A 21,327-nucleotide genomic window follows, 5' to 3' on the forward strand; every position below is an offset into this window, starting at 1 on the left:
TCAGGTACCCGCTTCTTGAGGCAGCCTCGAAACGCCACCGCGGGTCCCCAGCGCCGTGGCGGCCAGCTTTGCCAGTGACCCTGATGGCGGCCCCGGCGGCGCTGGGGAAGGCCAGGAGGGCGAGCGGCTTCCCCGCTGAGGCGGCCCGGTGCGGCTGGTGAGTACAGGCCGAGCGGCGGCGGCTGGGCTCCGTCCCGCCGTGGAGCGAGTTCGGGAGGGCCCGCGCTCCCACAGCTGGGATTGCCCCTTCGGCCCCGGCCCTGTGGGGAGGCCTGGGGAAAGCCCTCCCCAGCCCTCGGGACGGGGGCTCCCCCGCAGCGCCGTTCCCCTCAGCGGAGCGTTACCTAGCGGCTTATGAAGGAGATGGGAGAGAAAGAAACAAACAAATCGCAGAAAGCTCCAACACGTGTAGTTCTAAGGCACACCGGCTGGGTGCTCCTCTCGCAGGTGGGGCGGCAGCCGGGCCCACCCGCACGGAGGGAAACGCCTCAGTGCCCACCCCTCACGGCGGGGCGGTCAGCCGCTGCTCTGCGTCGGGGCTCACGTCTGGTAGTCAGCTCGTACCTGATAACTTCCCGAGTCGTATCAGCACCTAAAGTTACCAGATTAGCAGTGCGTGGACATACCCATCCATCCTCCTGAAGCAGCTCCAAGTAGTACAGCTTCCTCCCCAAATACACAGTTTCAGAAGAGATGAAGCCTCTATGGCAAAATTGCTTAAAATCCTATTATTTCATACAGCAGTTGTAGAAAAAAGTTCAGAGTTGAACAGTGGACAGCGCAGTATGCACAAGAAGATGCAATAACATAGTACATCTATATTTCAGGTTCCTTAAAAACAAGTTACAGTGTAAACAAACTATTAGCAGCTACTGTACTATCTTAAAGTACACATCTTGTTCAAATAGAGCAGAATTTAAATAACCTAAAAAGCATAGGAGTCACGTTTTAAAAATCTGTATAATACAGACATACTGCTGGCTTTATACAGGCATCTGGTGCTCTTTCGGTTAGTACTTTTTCTCTGTCATCTTCTACTCAAGCACATCAACACATAATATTCTTAACTCGAACACTTTAAATAAGTGTATTGCCAACGCTTTATCTGATGAGATTAAAATATTAGCAGCTTTAGCATAGGTCCCAGGAACAAATATTGGCAACACAAGCAGAACCAAGAAAACAAAAGTTTTCCATTTAGTCTTCATATTACATCTTTAACTGTTTAAATTTGTATTTCTTGGACGTTACCCCTGTTTCAGATGCATTCTTGTCAGAGTAGCTGCTAGAAGACAGCAGCAAACACTGCAAAGATCAAACTGCTCAAACAAGAGCCGCCCTAGAAGTGCGCGCTTACATACCCCCGTGATTGGTGAAGCTTGCCATGAGCTATGGGGGATTGGCCAGAAGACAAGTCCTTTGGTAGGGTTGTCCAAAAACAGAGGCCTGCCTAGGGTGTGGGCAGCACTGTCCTACCTGTAGGACAGAGTTTGCATTGTCGCATTTGGATTTTTAACACCTGTAATTATATATGGGACCACTTGTACATCACATGGAGCACTTGGGATCTCTGTCCAGAATACTCTTAAGTGGACAGTGGCAAAAAAAGTTGCTAATGAGCTGCACAGAACTTTTCTGTTCTCTAGTCACAGAAGAACAAGTTAGCTTACTTCCATGATTCTAGACACAGTTATTCATCATCAAATTTTAATGGAACTCATAAAAATAATAAAATACAAAGTCTATTGAACTGAACAGTGCATTTTCCACTTAAGAGTCATACTCTGTTTGAATGAATGTATGCACGTGATCGCCCTAATAGCCTTCAGACGCTGTACCTATTTTGGGGGAATTCTCAGAAAACATTCTTATCACTATGATGTTTGTTAACGTTCTACTTTCAAAGAAACAGCATTGCTTCTGACAGCTTTTTAGCAACACCAGATAAAGTATTCACAGGTAGGCCAATAGTCATATACAGAAAGAAGAATGGAACTCACCCAGCTGGTGAATGAGCTCTATAGCTATGCAGCATTCCTTCCCAGAAAATAGCCTGGTCCAAAATATATCTTCCCTTTAGTGGCTGGCCCTTATGTGAGCCCAGGATCCAGCCCTGGGTCCAGCCCTTCTTGTCACAGGTGCACATTGCCTGTGCTCCCTAGGCCAGCTACACCCCTTCACCAGGTGCTCAATCTCCAGTTCAATTTGTGACTTGTAACAATTTGCCTACAGTTTAATGTCTCCAAATGACAAACACTGGTGTAAGAGCTTTTTTACTTAGATTTACTGTAAGCAGTTATACAGTCTTATAAGCAAAATGAAAAGCTATGCTTTTCTCTATGAGTCAGTGTACATCAGCAAAAAAAGATTTGCTTGAAGAGCCTATAGATACAGCGTTAATTTTATTTTGGGCTGCTGTGTCTTTGTGGTTTTCAGTCATTTAAGTATTTTTTTTAATTGAGGTTGTTATAAAATCCTGTTTAACATAGTAACCATTGTCACGATGAATGACAGCTATCAGTTTTGCAGTGAATTCTTCATACATTTGCTGTAAAGTGTTTTATTTGCCATTTAAGATACCATACCACAAAGCAGACAACGTGTCATCTCTGCAGAAGCTGGAGAGGCCCTCGCAACTTTTTTTTGTTGTATTTTTCACTTTCAATCCTTTAATCACTAAATACTCTTTGTATAATCAATGAATATACAGATGTTATAATTATGAAATAAACAAGAGAGTTTGGCTAAGCAGGTTATTATACCAAAAAGAGAGTAGATAGTGTGCTTACTCTTGTCCTGGACTGGCTGTAAAACTCCAAAGGAGGGATCTTCAGAAGACATCTTCCCCCACTGGCAGTCAGCTCTTCAATGGCTCTAGGAGAGGTGCAGCCTGGCTCCACCCTCTCCAGCAGCACAGGAGAATTGCCTTCACCGGTGCTCCCAGGGCTGACTCATTGCTCACCTCAGCTGATCAGAGGTTCAGGCCGTGATTCCAGCAGTTCCCATACGCTCTTCTTTAAAATCTACTTTCCCAAGAAAGAAAAATGAAGATAATGGAACTCTTTCAGATATATTGCTCCTCAGCTTGCGGTGGGATCAACTACTATGGGTAGAGCAAGGTAGACTAAACTACTTGATCATTCTTTTGATCAGATCTGTCAATTGCTTATCAAGTCACCAGAGGAAAAAGGAAAAAAAAAGTGTTCTTTCAGTTGTGTAGCATTTTGTTTTACCCATCTTATCTTTCAAGTAAATTAATACTCTCACTGAGGACTATTTTCTTGAGGTAAAGACTGGTGTGCCAAAGCTATGCCTCACTTCCCTACTCCTTCCTTGTTGCTCAGCTCTTGCTTTAAGACACCAATGTTCTTTGGAACAAGTCTAATGCACAGGTTCTTTGCTGAAGAGAGAAGGAAGGAGTCTGAGACCTTTTTTCTTTTTGAAAATTCTCAGCAAGTACTGTCTCCCAAAAAGCATGCTTTCAATTGGAAGACGAATTTTAAAGTTAATTTCAAGTTTAACCTTGTTCCTGAATCAAGCTAGAATAGATCTCTCTCTAATTCCTGTCACCTAGCAAGGGGAGTGAAGCCTGTGTGAAATACACTTCTGATTCTTCACAGCCATGCACAAATGAGACGTTTGGCCGCTACTGAGTTGATAATACTTAGCACATATACAGCACCAATTTAGAGGATTTCACTTTACAAATACTCGTACACTTACTTCACAGTTTCTCTCTGACGCAGATATGTATATCCGTATCAGTAATATGAGGTTATTGAGGCAAAGAATATTTAGCTGGTCCAAATTTTTACAAGTAATTTTTTTGTTTGCAAGCCAGTACCGAAGCAAAGAAGCGTGGCTGCCAGCTCCCTTCTGTGCTCTCAGTGGGTTTCACATCAATTGACACTATCACTTCATGCATCTTTGAGAACCCATATGCCAGCAAATGTGCCAGTGTTGCAAATTAGCAGACAGACATCAGCTCCTCATGAGTAGGAAGTCCGTATGCTTCTGCTGATATCAAAACAATGCGCTCTATCTGAGCCGTGTTTTCCTAAGGCAGCTGCTTTTTTGATTATTATAGGTTCCCCCTTGTTTCTGTTCTTGATGATGGATTGGAATTCTGTTACTGAGGAATTCATTTTTGATAGTTTCATTGAACATGAAGACATTCAGTTTCCCCATCGTATTTTATAGTCTGTTCTAGTGAATCAGTGATTGAATGCTGTGGGGAAAATGAAGTGGATTTGCTTTTCTCCCTAAAGACTTGTGACTCCTCAAATGTGTTTTTTTTTCCCAAGTGTCTGTAGGGGAGAGTTAGAGTGAATGAATGCACATCTCTGCACATCTGTACACTGTACATTGCTTGCAGAATTCATAAACTGCTTCAGCTCCTTATTGTGTGAAGCCATTTTCTGGGTGTTTGCAAGACCTCTGTGAGGCATATGAGGTTTTAGTTGCTATGGCATAATTTTTGCGAACAACCTTGGAGAATATTTATTCTGGTAAAGTATGTATTTGAAAGAAAGCTTGCAAATCACAGTTTACATGGCTACAATACCAATCCTAGTGTAGAAATTCAGGAAAGATATTTCTCACTATAGTTTGTCTTCTCCTTTAGCATCACTTGACCTGAAGCTAATTTTGGAAAAGCCCTGAGCACATATGATGATGAAGGAGTGTTGCATGCATTGCTCTGATTACTTTTACAAGCTCTTAGTATATCGTTCATTTTAACAGGTTTTGATTTTACTTAGGTAAGAATTATCTTTCTAACTAGTCCTTCCTTTTTAGCACTTGTGCTTTGTGTGCTGCTTCCTAGCACTGAAGGACTTCAGGGTGGTATTCGTAAGCATGCAAATGATGTGCCTTGAACTTTAAGGAATGGCGTGCTTTGCATTCAAGATCACATTTCAGTTTGGTGCTTAAATCAGAATGTCATTTGCTGCAGTGCAGCAAATCCTGCCTCCTGCCCAACTGTCTCCCTGCATGGCCCCTACTGCTGCTAGTGATACAGATTCTGAAGAACAAACAGCTGAAGATGTTTTTACTTGCTCTGCTTTTGTGACTGTGGCTTCCCAGTTGCCTGGTCATGTCACTGGTAATTATGATTTTGAAGTGCAGATCCAGAGAGAAATACAGCCATGTAATTTTTTGTCTGAACATGTAAGGACAAGGTACACAAACCCCTTGGTAGATCTAATGAATCTTCTGTTGGGGATGGGGTAAAAAAAATAATCCTGGATTTATTTCTTAGCCCTCTCATTGTTAGTTGCCATCTTCTCCATGTTAAAATCATCTTGTCTTGCCTTGCCTTATATTGAAATGATGCTCAAGTTAAAATGGGATACTGATGCTCTAAGCTGCTGCGTGCAAACATGCAGAGTTGCATTTTCCTCCTTCCCACTCCCAGCACTCCTTGTCAGCTTTGCTCCCGTAACTTTATCTGATCCTCTCTTTGCAGTTGCTGATTGGCCTGGCTGGGATACAGTGTGCCTGAAAATAGCTCCGTTCCCTTGATGTGTGCATATTGACAAGAGTCACAGAACAGAGTAGAGCAGAGTCCAGTCTTGTGGCAGATGGCAGATGGAAAACTGCACTTGCAGGCATTAGTTTCTGTACTGCAAGCAATTCTTTGATAAGCAGAATACTGAATACTTGCTGCTTCCCAGAATGCAGGGGCAGTGCTTGCCTGCAAGAGAGGATTTTTATATCTAACACTTCAGCATGGCAGTAGTGGCTTTCTGAGTAAGCTTTGGATGCCTTTTATTTTCCTTGAAATTATGTAGCACCACAGTATTCAGAGAATACTGTAGAGTCATATCATAGAATCATAGGATGGGTGGGTTGAAAGGACCCTTAAGATCATCTAGTTCCAACCTCTTTGCTATGGGCAGGGGCACCTCCTGCTAGATGAGGTTGCTTCAAAGCCCCATCCAGCCTGGAAGATTTTTTGAACGCTTCCAGGCAGGGAGCATCCACAAGATCTCTGGGCAATCTCTGCTGAGACATTCTGTTCCAGTGTCTCACCACCATCACAGTAAAGAGTTTCTTCCTAATATCTGGTCTAAATCTATACTCTTCCAGTTTAAAGCTATTTCCCATTTTCAACTTGCTACATGCCGTTATAAAAAGTCCCTCAAGATTTTCTGTAGGCCCCCTTCAGGTACTGGAAGGCTGCTATATATTCTCCCCATGGAGAGATGGGAGATCAAGGACCATATTGTCTAGAAAAAAGTTGGGAGCTCCATGGCTGCTTCCTACTTCAATTCTGCTAGAGTCCCAGTGTGCTAAAATAAAAATGGTCTAGTTACTAGCAGCACAGCTCTATCAAAGATTGGGAGTGCTTTTCTGCAAATGGAAGAATCATTACTGCAGGCTTTGTTAGAGATAAGCTGGACAAAGCTCCCATTTGATAAGAAAAGCAAGACAAATAGCTATGGATAGCAGCTTGCTCCGACACCTGGCAGAATCCAGAGTATGGTCAGCTTTTTCTGGGGACTTGCCTGAAAGTCTGTCAGGGCTTCAACAGTGCTCTCACCCTGAGGCACAGAGAACTTAATTCATCTCCCATTTCCAGTTCTGGGGGGAGTTGAGCTAATAGGATCAATTCTGAGTAAAGAGGGAGATGCTGTACTGTCAGAAGCACTTTTCTGTTCCCCAGTTCTCCTTTTAAAAAACAATTTGAATTATGTGACTTCCATTACTTTCTTGTCCTAAAGGCAGTGGTATTGGGAAATTAACTGCTTCCCCTTCTATTTTCACAGATGGTGATAAGTATAACCAAGCTCATCTCTACCTAGGAGACATTCTTCCCTGAGAAGCAATCCACTTTTACTGGACATGCTTACAGAATTGCGTAGCCATGGACCTCAAGGAGAAGTGTCAGGTAGGTTTCCTGATAAGGATCATGCATAACCTAAATGTCAAGTCCTAATTGTCTTTCATTATTTTGAGTCAAGTCTAACCACTGGGTGTTGTTATGTGACAATATAATCCATGGTTAATATAAAAATTGAGACTTCTGTCACCTTGACACTCATCGAGATGCACTCACTTGTCTCAGTAGGTAAAGTCTGCTGCGAGGTTGTCCAGCAATGGCAGAGTGCTGTTCCGTATGTCACCTCCTTTGTTACATCCCATTGATCAACATCCAGTATGGTGAGATCTAGGTATCTTCAAGTGGTGAACAGAGCTGTGAGTAGGGCTTTCAAGATACAACGTTGTGATTTCTTCATGCACTCACAAGTCAGCTGTGGATTTTAATGGTCGTTCAGTTTTGTTTTAGGAAATGTCAGTTAACCCAGGTGATGTGTTTGGGAAATTAATTTCTGTTTGATGGATTTACACATGGCTTGGCCTGGCAGAGGCCAGAAATTGTTTCCCCACAGAACTATTTAAATATGTTGAGTTGCTAGGGTGCGAATACTCACTTTTCAATCAGTACCCCTTACAGAGAATCTCAGTGAAGGTGAAAGACTGAATAGCTTACAGAAACAACTCCAGTGCCTAGAACAAGTCCTTTTGAGGCTGAGACTGAAGCACCATGGTGGAACAGCATAGGTGAAGTTTATCGTAGAATCAGGAAATCATAGAATGGCTTGGGTTGGAAAGGACCTCAGGGATCATCCAGTTCCAAACCCCCTGCCACAGGCAGGGTTGCCAGCTGCTGGATCAAGCTCTAGATCAGGTTGCCTAGGCCCCATCCAGCCTGGCCTTGAGCACCTCCACGGATGGGGCACCCACAATATCTCTGGGCAACCTGTTCCAGCACCTCAGCACCTTCTCAGTGAAAAACTTTCCCCTCTACATCTCCCTGCCTTTAGTTGAAAACCATTTCTGCTTGTCCTATCACTACGCATGTAAAAAGTTGATATCACTCCTGTTTATAATCTCCCGTTAGATATTGGAAGGCCATAAAGATGTCTTTCTGCACCCTTCTCTTCTCCAGACTGAACAAGCACAGCTCCCTCAGCCTGTCTTCACAGGAGAGGTGCTCCAGGCCTCTGATCATACTCATGGCTCTCCTGTGGACCCTTTTTAAAAGGTCCACATCTTTCCTGTGTTGGAGGTCCCAGATCTGGATGCAGTACTCCAGTGGGGCCTCACAGGGGCAGAGTAAGGGGGACAATCACCTTCCTTGTCCTTCTGGCCTCTGCTCTTCTGATGCAGCCCAGGATACAATTGACCTTTAGGGCTGCAAGTGCACACTACTGGCTCATGTTAAGTCTTTAATCTGCCAGAACCTCTTATTCCTACCCACCAGGGCTAATCTCAAGTTCTTCTCCCCGTCTGTATGTATATCTGGGGTTGTCCTGAATCGAGTGCAACACCTGCACTTGGCTTTGTTGAACCTCATTAGGTTTACAGAGGCCCACCTTTTGAGTTTGACAGTGTCCCTTTGGATGGCATCCCTTCCTTCTGTTGTATCAACTGCAAAACTCAACTCAACTTGGTGTTGTCCACAAACTTGCCAGGAGTGCTCTTGATCCCATCATCTATGTCATTGATAAAGATGTTAGAGAGTACCAGTCCCAAGACAGACCCCTCAGGTTCACCACTCATCACCACCCTTTGCCTAGACATGGAGTCATTTACCACAATCCTCTGTCTTTGACCACCCAGCCAATTCCTTGTCCACCAAATAGTTCTGCCTTCAAGTCCATACCTCTCCAGTTTAGAGATAAGGATGTGGTATGGGACCGTGTCAGAGGCCTTGCAGAAGCCATGGTATTGCTCTGTTACTGACAAGTTGCTTTATTCACATTCATTTAAGTCTCTAAAAGATGCAGAGCCACAAGAAACAGATGACGAAGCACTAAGTTGGAAAGAGGCTGATTCATATATGGTATGTGAGGATTTGCCTAGTATTGTTGTTAGTGTTCCTTTTTTTCTCCTTTTTTCGTTTGTGACAAACTGAGTAGATGAACAGAGTGAAAAGAGGGTGTAAGAAAAAAATGTACCATTAGGACATTTTGTTCTTTTCTGCAATTTAAAATTGTTGTCTAGGAAACAAAATACTCTACAGAACTATGAAGGATATCTTTTTCCTTTTTTCTCTTCCTGCTTTCTAGTGAATTGACATTAAATGTGGTGGCTGCTTCCTTTCAAGATTTAAGAGCTTTGTGAGATGACGTACCGAAGTATAACTCAGTGCCAACATGAAGATGATAACTCATTCTTTCGGGAATTGTCTTAGATCAACTTTGCAGCTTTTATCAATATGGAGACCTCTAGTCACTGTATTTCTGGCTTTAAACAAAGAATATAAAGTGTGCCTATTTTGTCTATTTTATCTGATTCTCAGGTAAGGAGAGGAAGTAAAGATTTTGGCTAGGGCTGGTAGGCAAGTCCTGACACCTGCATGTGGTCTTCAGAGCTGCACAATATGCTGAGACTGGAAGTCTTTGCAGTAAATGCCTGTTCCATTTTATACAGGTTGGCTATAATCCTTGGCAAGTTACTGACATGGTTCCAGTTCTTCACCCTTTTCTATGTGGAAGGAAATAATTGATGTAAAGATTGCTTTGCAAAGCTGGGTAGCTCAGACAGAATCAGGACAGCACTGAAGCAGGAGCTATATAAAAACCCACTTACAAAGATGTTTACTTCCAACAACAAAAAGGAAGCAATTCCTGTAAAATATGAGAGTGAGAGAAAGTTCATTCCTTCCTTGCCTCCAAAGGCCTTTTTTTTCATTACCTGTCATTGCACTCAGCCCGTCCCTGTCTGCACTATTTCTTTGCCTCTTTGTGGCACTGAACAGCTGGCAGTAAGCAGTGGGCCCCAGACATGGTGTATGGCTATGAAGAATCTCTGTGCACCTTTTGGTTTAGATAGGGTGGTGCAGGATGTGTGAATGCTGATGGGGCATTTGCTGTTTTCTCTATGTCTTAGTTTCAGCTGGGACTCTGGAGAAAACAATTCCATCCTGGCTGAAACTAAGACACGCTATCAACAGGAAAAGAGGGTAGGAACACCTCAGACTGGACCTGTAGCCATCCCATTTATTTTTAAGTTGAGCTTGAATTCAAAGCTATGGAGTCCCCTGGATGATTCTCCTAGAGTTACATAGGGAAATCAGCATTCCTGGGGCTCTGTCTCTTACCTGTTTTTTTTCCCTTGGCTGCTTAGGTGTTCCTTCTTCTATAGTATATTTTACAGCATTTTGTCCCATCTAATTTGCCATCTGTTTTTCTAGAGCCCCGTCTGTCAGCATCAACCCTTACTATGTGTGCATATGCATCTCTACAGACAGGGAACCCAGGGATTCTGGCTGAATCAACTCTGTCTGATGAAGGACCATTCTTTCAGATGTCTGGGGCTATCCTGGGCAAACTTCCTTCTGTCTCTGTCTTTTTTTCCTTCCTCTCCTCCATCCCCCACCCCCATCCACCGCCTCCTTGCTGGATCTGCAGCAAGACTGGAAACAGGCTGAATTAATCAGCAGACTGGTGCTTCACTCTGCTGCTTCTGTCTCATTCTCTGCAGTGCTGGGCTGCGCGCAGTCTTTCTCTCTCTCTCCTCTGTTCTCATTTTTGGAGAGCAGCAGCAGTGCAAGTTGCTGTATAAGTGGCTCAGGAGTATAGGCCAGATGCTCTTTAAGCAGGCTGATCTCTGGATCACCCACCAAGGCAAATGCCGCAAAGTAAGTTTCTCTCTCTTAATGTTTAAATTCAAAATGGCTTTCCCTCTCTCCTTCCCCAACCTGCATCTTGCCTGATGTGAAAAGCTAATGTGAATAAGCTCTGCATGAAAAGCTTGGAGGTTTTGAGGAAAAACGTTATAGCAGGACATGAAGCAGTGAAGATTTTTAGCAAGGGAATGGCTTTGTTATTGAAGGCGTTGGTGAGAGAAGCCTTGTTTTAAATCACAGGTTTAACTGTAGGACCAACAGAAGGGGGCAAAGATGAACTTAGCTTCTGACACCTGCTTTGCTACTCCTCTGCCTTTTGACTTAAATTTGTCTGTTTCTTCTGTGTGCTTTGATCTGTGGCTGTTGAACATCAGTACTCCTTTTAAACATGTTTTGTGGTGCATCTACCAGGCTATATAGTACTTTAGTCCTCAGAGTCTTCAGATAATAAAGTGGGGGTGGGAAAGAAACTAATGGGAAGATGAAAGAATTGCTGAAGTTCTGTGAATTTCTGAACATTACTTGACTGAGAGATTAACATCCTCTGGAATAAGCTCTGCATTGGCGTAAAGCACCATAGTGTGTATCAGAAACAGAATAAATACAGAGCCGTAACTGATCTCTGATCTTGGAGGAATACTGTAGCAGGATAAATTAATCACAGATTTAGAATTACATACTACAGGTGAGCTTCAAAGCACTGCATAAACTCCGCCTCATCCTGCCAGCAGCCTGGTGGAGCAAGTAACTGTGGCTGGGAATGTGTTGCTGCAAACAGGACCAAAGAGACAGACAAGCAAAGGTACAATTCAGAACAGTTGTACTGCTAAGCTGCTACTAGCTGAGGGAGAAAGAAAGCACTGAGCTTTGCATTACCCATGTAGAAAGGTTGATTGTGCCTGTTGGCATCTTACTCTGTGTTTCACAGAGGGCATAAAATTTGAATGTCATTGTGTGCTATAAAATGGACTCTGTTCCAAGCAAAATGTAGTGGTGATTCAGACAGCCAATTAGTGCTGCTCTGGCCAGATATCAGAGATTGTTGCTTCTGCTGCTCTGTTTCTTTGCAGTGTAAGTCTACAGGTGATGAGCAGCAGGAAGCTTTGAAAGCAGCTTCCCCAGGGGAGCCCTCACAGGCACTCAGTTACCATGCTGTGGGGCCTCTTTTGTCCTGGGGTGGAGGGGTTCTGGGCTGCCTTTCATACTGCTGCTGCAGATGGAGGAAGGAGACAGTTGTTGACTGTTCTCTGTCCATTAATCTGGGCACTGCTTTGCAGAAGGCTTAGCTTTTTTCATTTGATTTGAGACCACCAACAGTTAAGCTGTGGCTGCCAGGCTCTTATCAGGTGGTATTTAAACGAATTTTAATAGCTGTGTTCATTTGTGCCTTCTGGTACATTTCCCTGTATGTCCAGTCCTAAAGACAGTAGTTCCCACAGCGCTATGATGTGCTTAGTGGAGCTGCCTGAATCATGCAAATATCAACATACATTTCTTTTTTTCTGTGCTTTCTAGTAGTGTTGAGGTGAGTTGGTGAATATTGTAGTTTCACATACATATGGCTGGTAGGGGGTTAGTAGTCCCATTGCAGAGTCAAGAAACGATAGCACAGAAGAGCTTTAGATTTTCCTACTGTCCCACAGAAATCTGTGGCAGAAATAGAATCCAGCTGTTGCTGACAGCCCAGATTCTCAGTGAAGAAATTATCCTTCATTATTACGTCTGGAGTGGAAATAGGTAAGGGTAGAGGCTTTATATGTTTTGGGTCACTTGGCAAGCACACTTGTGGAGTCAGGACAGACCTGTTTTTAAAAGTAACTGGGTGAACACCAAGAAAGACAAAAAACGTAACTGAGACCAAGGATGTAGGTAACAACAGGGACACCTTTGCCTAGAGTGGCCTATCTCCTAGCTCTGCTGGCTACATCTCTATCATGCTACAGATACCTATATCTATCTGTCTATATCCATATATCTATATAACCATTATTATAGATATTATTATAGATATTATTATAGATATTATTATAGATAGCCTGAGCACTAACTCAGCAGCTGCACTTGGACAGAGCTGTAGTACACTGAAGTATGATTTACTTTAGAACAAAAATAAATCACTCTCTAGCACTAGCTTGCTGTAAGAAATGTTGCCCGAAGAAATGGCATGCTTTTGTGTGTATGGTCTGCCATCCCCTCTGATTGGACTAAAAAAAGCTGCACTGTGGGTCGTATTGTGCCTTGTCATAAGCAAGAATCTGACTTTATGTTAATGCAAATATATCTGGTGAAGTTGTTCCTTCTCATGTGTTTTTGAAGCTGTGAATAACACATTTCATGAGGTGTAATCAATGAATTAGATTAATAGCGTGAAAAATATTACTGTTAAATTAAAAACCGCCTTCTTGTTTCTGCTAGAGCAATGCAAAATAGCTCTCAGAAAAAGGAAGAAGATTCTCTTGCACAGTTTCCTGCCTCCAACTGTTGAAATCTGAGAAGCAGTTGAGTCAAAGTGTTGAAAAAGGGGACTTATTGTATGCGTCCTGGAGAGAGGGAAAGAGTCTGACAGCTTCCTAGTAGGGGTTTTCCATACCACTCTGAATCGGAGAGGTGGAATTGCAATCTATGAAAACTGAACCCTCTAGCAAATCTTCTGTTTCCTATTCACTTATTTTTTTAACAGCCTTTTTAAAGGCAGTTATGTCGAAATACATACTGTAATCTTGGTGAGAAGCCTTTATTCTGCAAGAACCAAATCCACAGAGGGCAAAGTGTATCTACCGCTGTGTAAGGTTGAATAAGCGTACATGCCTATAGAAGCAGTGGAAAGGGTGAGTTTTATAATGCAGAACGTATATTTGTGCTCCAGTATTGTTTAACAAATGTTTGGCACGTGGTTCAACAACATGTATTATATCAATACTGATACAACAAATAAATATGCTACTGTGGTTGTGTGGTCGCTGCATGAAAATAAGAGGAATTCAGGATAATAAAACTTCATGCAGGAAGCAGACATGACTAGGTGAGGATGCTCAGGAATAACTTTTCATTGTAAGAGAAAATTCAGAAGACAAACAGTGTTTTCCTATATGCAACCTGAAAGCACGAGGAAGGGAAAGGAAACCTTTTTGCTCTGAGGCAGGCAAGGCTGTTGAAACAAACTCCTGGATTTGGTATTTGGCAACTGATATCCCCATGTCAAACTATGGAGGGCCAACTGAATGGAGAAAGCAACACGAAGTCTATTGATACTGCTCCACTTTTAGTTCTGAGCTGCTTCTGGTCTCTTCCTGGAGAGCCAAACCTACGGTTTTCTGAGTCAGCACAGGCAGCTCACTAACAATATTACAGTGTTTGTTTATCAGGCTGGCTCTATCTGCTCACTTTACCATAAACTCCATGTTTTAAGTGTCAAGATGGGTGTTTAAAAATCCTTATTCTTCCTCCTCATCAGTCCTTCCAGACTTTGTTCTTTCTCACCTACTGCATCTTACTTCCTTGACCGATCCTATGGCAAAACCATAACACCTGTGTTAAGACTGGAGCAGGTGTGCAAATGTTTCAGGAAGCTTCTTGGTTCCCTATGAATTTGCTCCCTTCTCTTACTTGCTCCCTACTATGATGTGACACTTTCTAGGAGTACATAGCTGTACTAAATGTTATTAAGCACAGGTTTCCTCACGTTTCTTCTGTACTGGTTGGGTACTGTTCTGTACTGTTTAAGCAGACCTTGCTTTTTACTTAAAGTCTCCCTTATTGCTACATTTCAGTTTGCACCTTATTTATCTGACTTCTTTCTCACTGTTGGAAAGAAAGGGTAAATGTTTTTGTGAGTGCTTTGCTGTGCCCCAGTCAGCTAGCAGTCAGGAGAGAGAGAACCTGGTTGATGCTCACTCTGTGTTGTTCTCAGGCACTCCTGCTTGCAGCACTCCCATGGTGCCATGCCATGCCTGTTGCCAGCTTGCTGCCTGCCATCTTCTGCTTTGGGAGTCTTTAGGAGACTTCTATGTTTAGTCCTGTGCTGATGATACCTGGGCTGCTTCCAAGAACAACACAGAACTGCTTCCTCAATTCCTAAAACTGACACAGAGAATGAAAACTAAGCAGGTTTATTTTTATTTCTAAAAAACTGCAGCTAAAGCAGCACTACTAGACTGCATGGCCAGAATTTGCTGTTTCAAATTGTGCCTGCTAAGTGGGGGGAGGGTGGCGGACGGGAAAGGGATGCCTGGATGATGTTTTAAAGAGCAGATATCAGCCATTTCTTGACATTGCTGTAACAGTTTTTGATTGAGTCATCAGAGCAAATTGATTCAAAGTGCAAGGTTAGTTTCTAGTAGAAGTTTATCAACAAAAACACTTATTTATGGAACATGAAGAAAAGTGCAAACCAGAGTTGAGATGCATTTGCAGAGCTGGATGTCTGTGCATATAGCTGAACAGCAGAGAGCTGGGAAGAGCTTGTGGCTGCAATAGCAGGACAAGCTGCAGATCCCGCCTGAACTGTATTTGCTAGAATATGTGTCACACTGGTGGGAGCTGAGGGAAGCTTCCTGCCTGCTTTGTGTTTAGTAGGTCTGTACTCTGTAAACAGCATGATGCGCCTGAGCATTTCTAATGTGCAGAATATTCTGTTCACTGTCACCTTCAGGGTATTTGTATTAGAGCATGAAATGCAAATGAGAAATTATTGCACAGTCCCATGGTATTTGCAACAGCCACCTGCCTGCTTTTCCTTGTTGATTCACTTTCAGTGATCTGGTAGTCCCAGTACCTCTCAGCAGTCTCAGATTTGAAAGGAAGGTAAATGCTTGTGTTCTTATCCTGGGAATGCAACATTTGTCCTACTTTCATGGGGCATTATGAAAGTAATAATGCCTCATGATCATCAGAAACTTATGGCCGTGTTGTCCAAATAACTCTCCCTTGGGTTGCATCCTTTCAGGCTCCTGCCTCTTTACTGAATAATGAAGGAGTAGTAGTTTGGACTGCATATGCTCCCTTCAAGCCAGAATGTCTCACCTGTATGTTCTCACAATTCAGCACTAAAGACTCCAGTGCTTTCTCTTGTAAAAGGATTTGTTGATGCTGGAATAATCTCTTCCTGAGCTGTTGAGTGGCCTAGCACTTAAATCTGGGAGATTTTGTAGCCACTGAAGCAGTGTACAGAACCAAAATTTGTAGTTAGCAGTTGTAGAAACTGGACCCCTCTTTTTTAGCACTGCAGGTATTCTACTGCTTAGTTGTTAATTATGTTAGCAAGATCTATCCTGTATCAATAAAATTTCAGTGTAACCATCTGTGTTCTGTTGTCTCTATAAGCTGATACCAGTTCAGGTGTCTGTAACCTCAGAACTGAGCAGTCTTTCTTAGTATTGTCCCCATCTTGCTAACAAGAACCTTGTTTTGCAGAAATGGCTTGGTGTATGACTATATAGGTGCTATAATTCCAGCCAGCAGTCACAAGAAGAGAGATGATTTCAAGGAAATGAATAATCAAACTGGTTGTGATGAGTGCGAGGCATTCACAGTAGGATGCTCAGTTAGCCACCAGAAACAAGCTGAAAAAGAAAATAGAAAAGTACTAAACAGTTCGTTTTTCTGGCACTTCAGGATGAGATGACCTCAAGTTTGGGCCTTACCACAAAGAAAGCCCTTATGATCTTGAGAGACCAGTTGACAACACTGCTGGAAGGACATCAGAAGGAACGGAAAAAAGTGACTTCATGGAAGGTGAGACACCAAACAGCACTAGGTTGGTTACTCACTTTCCCCTTCTCAAAGCAAAGTTGAGGATTAACTGAAAATTGGCTGCATTTCCTCTTTGACTGCTGCTGCTGCTGCAAAGTTTCCAGGTTTAGAACTGCTGAAGTCTTTGGGAACAAAGCAAGGAATTACCTAGGGGTATATTTCTCAGCACTTTTCTTGTGGCTGCTGGTGTTCTTCAGGAGCTTAGCTTCAGCTATGAAGTATCTTAACATCTTCTAGAGCCACTAATGGCAGCGTGTACAGGAGAGCCATATCAACTGTAGAGAAAGAGAAGTGGAACTCAACAGTCTTCCCTTGTCCTCCATGTTTATCTGGTACATGCATTGAATACAAAGTGCTAGTGTTTATTCACGCTACTTAAACATATTTCTTTCTAGATAGTGACAATAGCGTAGCATGGCACAGAAGTTTCTTCATTCTTCCAAGCAAGACTAAAGATAGCAGTGCTCACCCAGACTCCCCAGCTGAACAACCTTTAGTGCTGTAGCATTTGCATCACTGATCTGGGATGCTCTGTTTAATTCTAAGGGGATTTACAAAGTTGTGTTCATCTTGGAGTGTCTGTTAACTGCTGCCTTTATCTTTCCTCTACTTTTTTGAATACCTAGCTTTGGATTTTATGAATGTTGTCTGCTGCTTTCCTTTTGTAGGAGGCATGGAGAAGCAGTTTTTTGTATCATGGTAACCGTTGCTCCTGTTTCCACTGGCCTGGTGCATCTCTGATGCTTCTGGCAGTGGTGTTGCTGCTGTGTTGCTCTGGGAGCCAGCCAGAGGGAAAGTAAGCAAAAAATCATTTACTGGTTGACTGAAGCAAACGGTAATTTTGCATCCTCTTGACTCTGTGTATGGCTGACGTATCATCATTGTCCCTCATTCTGTGTAATCGTGAACATGTTCATACTGGTAATTCTGTCCCTCTCCCTTCCACAAAACTTCAACTAACTTAACTCTACTTCTAATCGACCCATAGAGCATCTTGTGGAGAGAATGAGTTTTGAATGAATTTTCTTTCCAGTTTTCCTAGATCTTAAAAAATCCTGAGACGTTAGAATTGTTCAGCAGGATTTTGAAACTAGAGAAGTTAGTGACTCATAAGAGAAGCTACTTTACGGTCACAAGAGCCATAACATGCTTGACTGTATTTGTAAGGGAGTTTTTTAATTGAGACAGGTCTTTCCAAACTTCCCTGGTGGCGTTATCTTGAAGAAGCGTGGCTGTGGCTTCTCTGCTTTTCCTTTTTAAACATGAGTCTTTGGGATGTAGGAATAAACAATTGAACAGATGTGCATTTATCTCTGTGGGTGGCCGGCAGCATATTCTGCTCATTTACTCAAAACTCAACTGCTTTCTGCTTTCTTTTGTTTTTGCTGTGTGAAGCCAACGTGCTGAAATAGTTAATGCATTGGCACTCTTCCTCCTTCTCCTCTTGGATCTCTTCATGATTGGACGTCAGGAGAGGCTGAAGTGTAAAGAGGTGGAGAGAAGACTTCAGATGATCATTGATAAGATAAATGGTGAGGCCTCATTCATCTGTCTGTCATTTGGATTTGTATTTCCACTACATTGGATTTTTCTCCAAAACTTGATCATGTGTTATTAATTGAGCTTACTAGCCTTGCCCTGTGTGACACAGAAACAGGCTGTGATAGCTGTGTCCTATGTCATGCCTCTCCTGTGGAATCATTATTTTGAGCTGTGGTGTGGCCATGCGCGTCCATCTGGTATGTTACCAGATAGGTGTGTGTTATGTCCCTACTATATCCCTAATTTCTTACAAAAGTATCTGCCTAGTCACACATGATGAAAGAAGAAAATGTGAGATTGTGCTACAACATAGAACAGAAAGAAATAAATTGCTGTACATAAGCATCTTCTCAATGGGGGCTTTTGAACTCAAGGTGGCAGTTCATTTCAGTGTGGCAACTTTAAGGACATTCCCTAGCTTTTTCACTGTATGAGTATGTATTTAATGTTACCGTGTGACAGTATTTAATTGATTATACAGGGTGTTGGGAGGGAAGCTAACGAGGTTAAAGTTCATGGGCGTGGACCAATCTTAGCACTGGGGGGTCTATAGCCACTATGAAATGTAAATTCATGTATGATTGGCCTCTTCCAAATTTTATCGTGTAATTCCTTCACACTGTGTGCTTTCAGATACACTTAGCAAAGAGGTGAAATGGCCAAACTCCATGTACCCTGACCTCCATATGCCTTATGCCCCATCCTGGTCCCTTCATTGGGCATACAGGGATGGTCAACTTGTGAACCTGCCTGTAAGCCTGTTAGTAGAAGGAGATGTCATTGCTTTGAGGCCAGGACAGGAATCGTTTGCTTCTCTGAGAGGAATTAAGGTAACTTGCTTGTCTTAGTTCCCTGGCTTTTCCTTTTCTTATTAATACTCTAAATCTCAACCTATGGATTATGGGAATGTTTGATTCTTTTGACCTTTTAAATGCTTTGAAACTCCAGTTCAAAGAAGGTGCCTTGTTAGACAGTTCTATCTTCCCTAAGAACACCCAAACCCAACAGACTGGAGACACTAATGTGATACTGAAGCACCATATCTCCATCACCCATCTTCCAGGTCAAGGGTTAAGTGTAATATGCTGCTGATTTAAGTATAATAAATCTGTCCAGTAGGATGATATGATATACAATCCCTCTACTTTGTCCTGTTTTTTATGTGGAGCAGTGAGTTTGTTTTGACCTTCTTACTACTGATTTAGTATAAAAGAAAGTAACATAAACTACCTGGAATAGAAGTACATTAGCAAATCAATTACAAGATCTATGCAAAGAGTTTGCTGCTTAAAGAAGCTTGAAATTTACTTACCTTTGTTGTTAATTTTGACTTTTACTCCAAATGCTTTTAAACTAAGACAGCGAAGATTTAGGTTAGATATTAGGAGGAAGTTTTCACTCAGAGGGTGGTGATGCATTGGAACAGGTTGCCCAAGAAGGTTGTGGATGCCTCATCCTTGGAGGCATTCAAGGCCATGCTAGATGTGGCTTTGGGCAGCCTGGCCCAGTGGTTGGTGACCCTGCACATAGCAGGAGGGTTGAAACTAGATGGTTTTTGAGGTCCTTTTCAACCCAGGCCACTCTATGATTCTATTAAATGCTAAAATTCATGAATAACCAGGTGTGTTTTGTTACTTCTGAAGGCCCACAAGCATTTAATTTTGTTTCAAGTTTGAAGCAACAGTTTAACTAATAAATTTTTGAGAGCTGAGAGAGAACTGTGACAAATGTGTATTATCACTTGTGGTGGGAGAAATCCTGCTGGACTCAACCTCCAGTCCCCGGAAACAGGGAACCCACTGAGGACCCAGATGAGCAGCCTTTGGCTCACTGACTTTTTTTTCTAGGATGATGAGCACATAGTTCTGGAGCCAGGAGATCTATTTCCACCTTTCTCACCTCCACCCTCCCCAAGAGGAGAAGTGAAAAAGGGACCTCAGAACCCTCAGCTGTATCGTCTGTTCCGTGTCTTGAAGACTCCAATAATTGATAATGTCAGGTGGGTTAAATACTGTGCTCAATGGTTTCACAGCTTATCTTGGTCCTTGCTGATGCCTTCTATCAGGAAAAAAATGAAATTTTACCAGTCCAGCCCAGGAATTTCCAAATATGCTTTGCTGTGTCTTCTGTATTACCTAGGAATGCCCCAACTGTAAGATTCTTATTGTTTGTCTTCACTTGTCCTCCTTAGCTGATAGTCTAGACTGATATTTAAAAACATATGCATGCTAAGTATTACTGCTCATTACTTTCCCAGTAAATTTCAACAATGCAGGGAGGTCATAGATTTCATGCATTTGATGGCAGAAATTTGTGACCACGTTGAGATTATTTTAAATCTCAGAGATTTAGACTGAAGATATAGAATAATTGATAAGTCTGTGGTCCAGTGGCATCTTCTGTAACTCAGAGGCCAGGATCTTGAAGTAATTATAAAATCACTACATCCATTTCAACTTGAAAGCAAGCCACATTTTTGGGGAAAAAAAAAAGCTGTTCTCTTAAAGCTGTTGAGTCTTGGTTTCTCTTTCAAAGGCTCCCCTTCTTAGCAAAGGCTGAACACAGTTTCTTATCTGAGAAAAGTGCAGGGCTAGGATCTTGTTTCCTAAAATTGCAAGCTGTTTTCTGTTTTTTCAGGTGGTGTCTGGAAATGGCATTGTCACGTCCTGTGACAGCCCTGGATAATGAGAGATTCACTGTACAGTCTGTGATGTTGAAATATGCTGTCCCTATTGTACTGGTAGGTCTCATTTCAAGCCTTTGGTATTGAGTATAGCTGTGTTTTGTCAATAAAGGTGAAGAATTTGCAGCCATCAACAGGAAATTGTGGCCCAGCTCTAACTGATGTAGCTGACGTGTACCTTCAGTAGTACAAAGGAGCAAAGATACTGAGCTGCCCATCTGTGAGAAGTGAAGAACTGCAACAGCAGACCAAGTGTATCCTCCAGATTTTTTTCCCAGGGTTGAGAATGTTATAAGGAAGCAAAAATTTCTTCCTTACAAGTACTAGTAGTTTGCTGATGGTGCCAACTCTGAATTGCAGGCTGGCTTCCTAATCACCAATGCTGTGCGGTTCATTTTCAAAGCTCCTGGAATTGCTTCTTGGCAGCATACTCTTCTTCAGCTACAGGTAAAGAGTGTGCTGAGCTCCACTACACCTTTCCACCCCAAAGCACCGCTGTGGCAATTCCCTCCATCAGCAACTTGCTTCATCCCATGACAACATCCTGTGTACACACTGCCTTGTGCACATCAGACCCAAGAGCTCTCAGTGATGAAGAACAGTGACACTACCCTGTCTGTTCCTCCTGTGCTGTTCTTTGTTTTCTCTCTCACCATGCTTATATTCATATCTGTAAATACACATATATGTGTGCCTATATGTATGTGGTATG

General features: G+C 42.6%; 1 protein-coding gene across 3 annotated transcripts in view; it reads left to right on the forward strand.

Moving 5' to 3' along the window:
• Positions 1-21,327, forward strand: part of TMEM94 (transmembrane protein 94) — a 46,751-nt gene continuing 25,424 nt past the window's right edge. For 2 of the 3 annotated variants that reach the window (XM_010721661.3, XM_085239914.1), the window contains exons 1-9: positions 1-157; positions 6,771-6,892; positions 16,253-16,372; positions 17,059-17,186; positions 17,786-17,922; positions 18,566-18,762; positions 19,780-19,931; positions 20,570-20,672; positions 20,976-21,062. In XM_010721661.3, coding sequence (XP_010719963.1) covers positions 6,869-6,892; positions 16,253-16,372; positions 17,059-17,186; positions 17,786-17,922; positions 18,566-18,762; positions 19,780-19,931; positions 20,570-20,672; positions 20,976-21,062 — 948 coding nt within the window. In that variant the 5' untranslated portion in view covers positions 1-157; positions 6,771-6,868. Of the gene's footprint in view, positions 158-6,770; positions 6,893-16,252; positions 16,373-17,058; positions 17,187-17,785; positions 17,923-18,565; positions 18,763-19,779; positions 19,932-20,569; positions 20,673-20,975; positions 21,063-21,327 lie in introns of those variants that run through there. The other variant, XM_085239915.1, reaches the window with a different exon arrangement.

This window comes from Meleagris gallopavo, chromosome 20 (genome assembly GCF_905368555.1).
Source record: "Meleagris gallopavo chromosome 20, MGAL_WU_HG_1.1, whole genome shotgun sequence".
Taxonomy (NCBI): domain Eukaryota; kingdom Metazoa; phylum Chordata; class Aves; order Galliformes; family Phasianidae; genus Meleagris; species Meleagris gallopavo.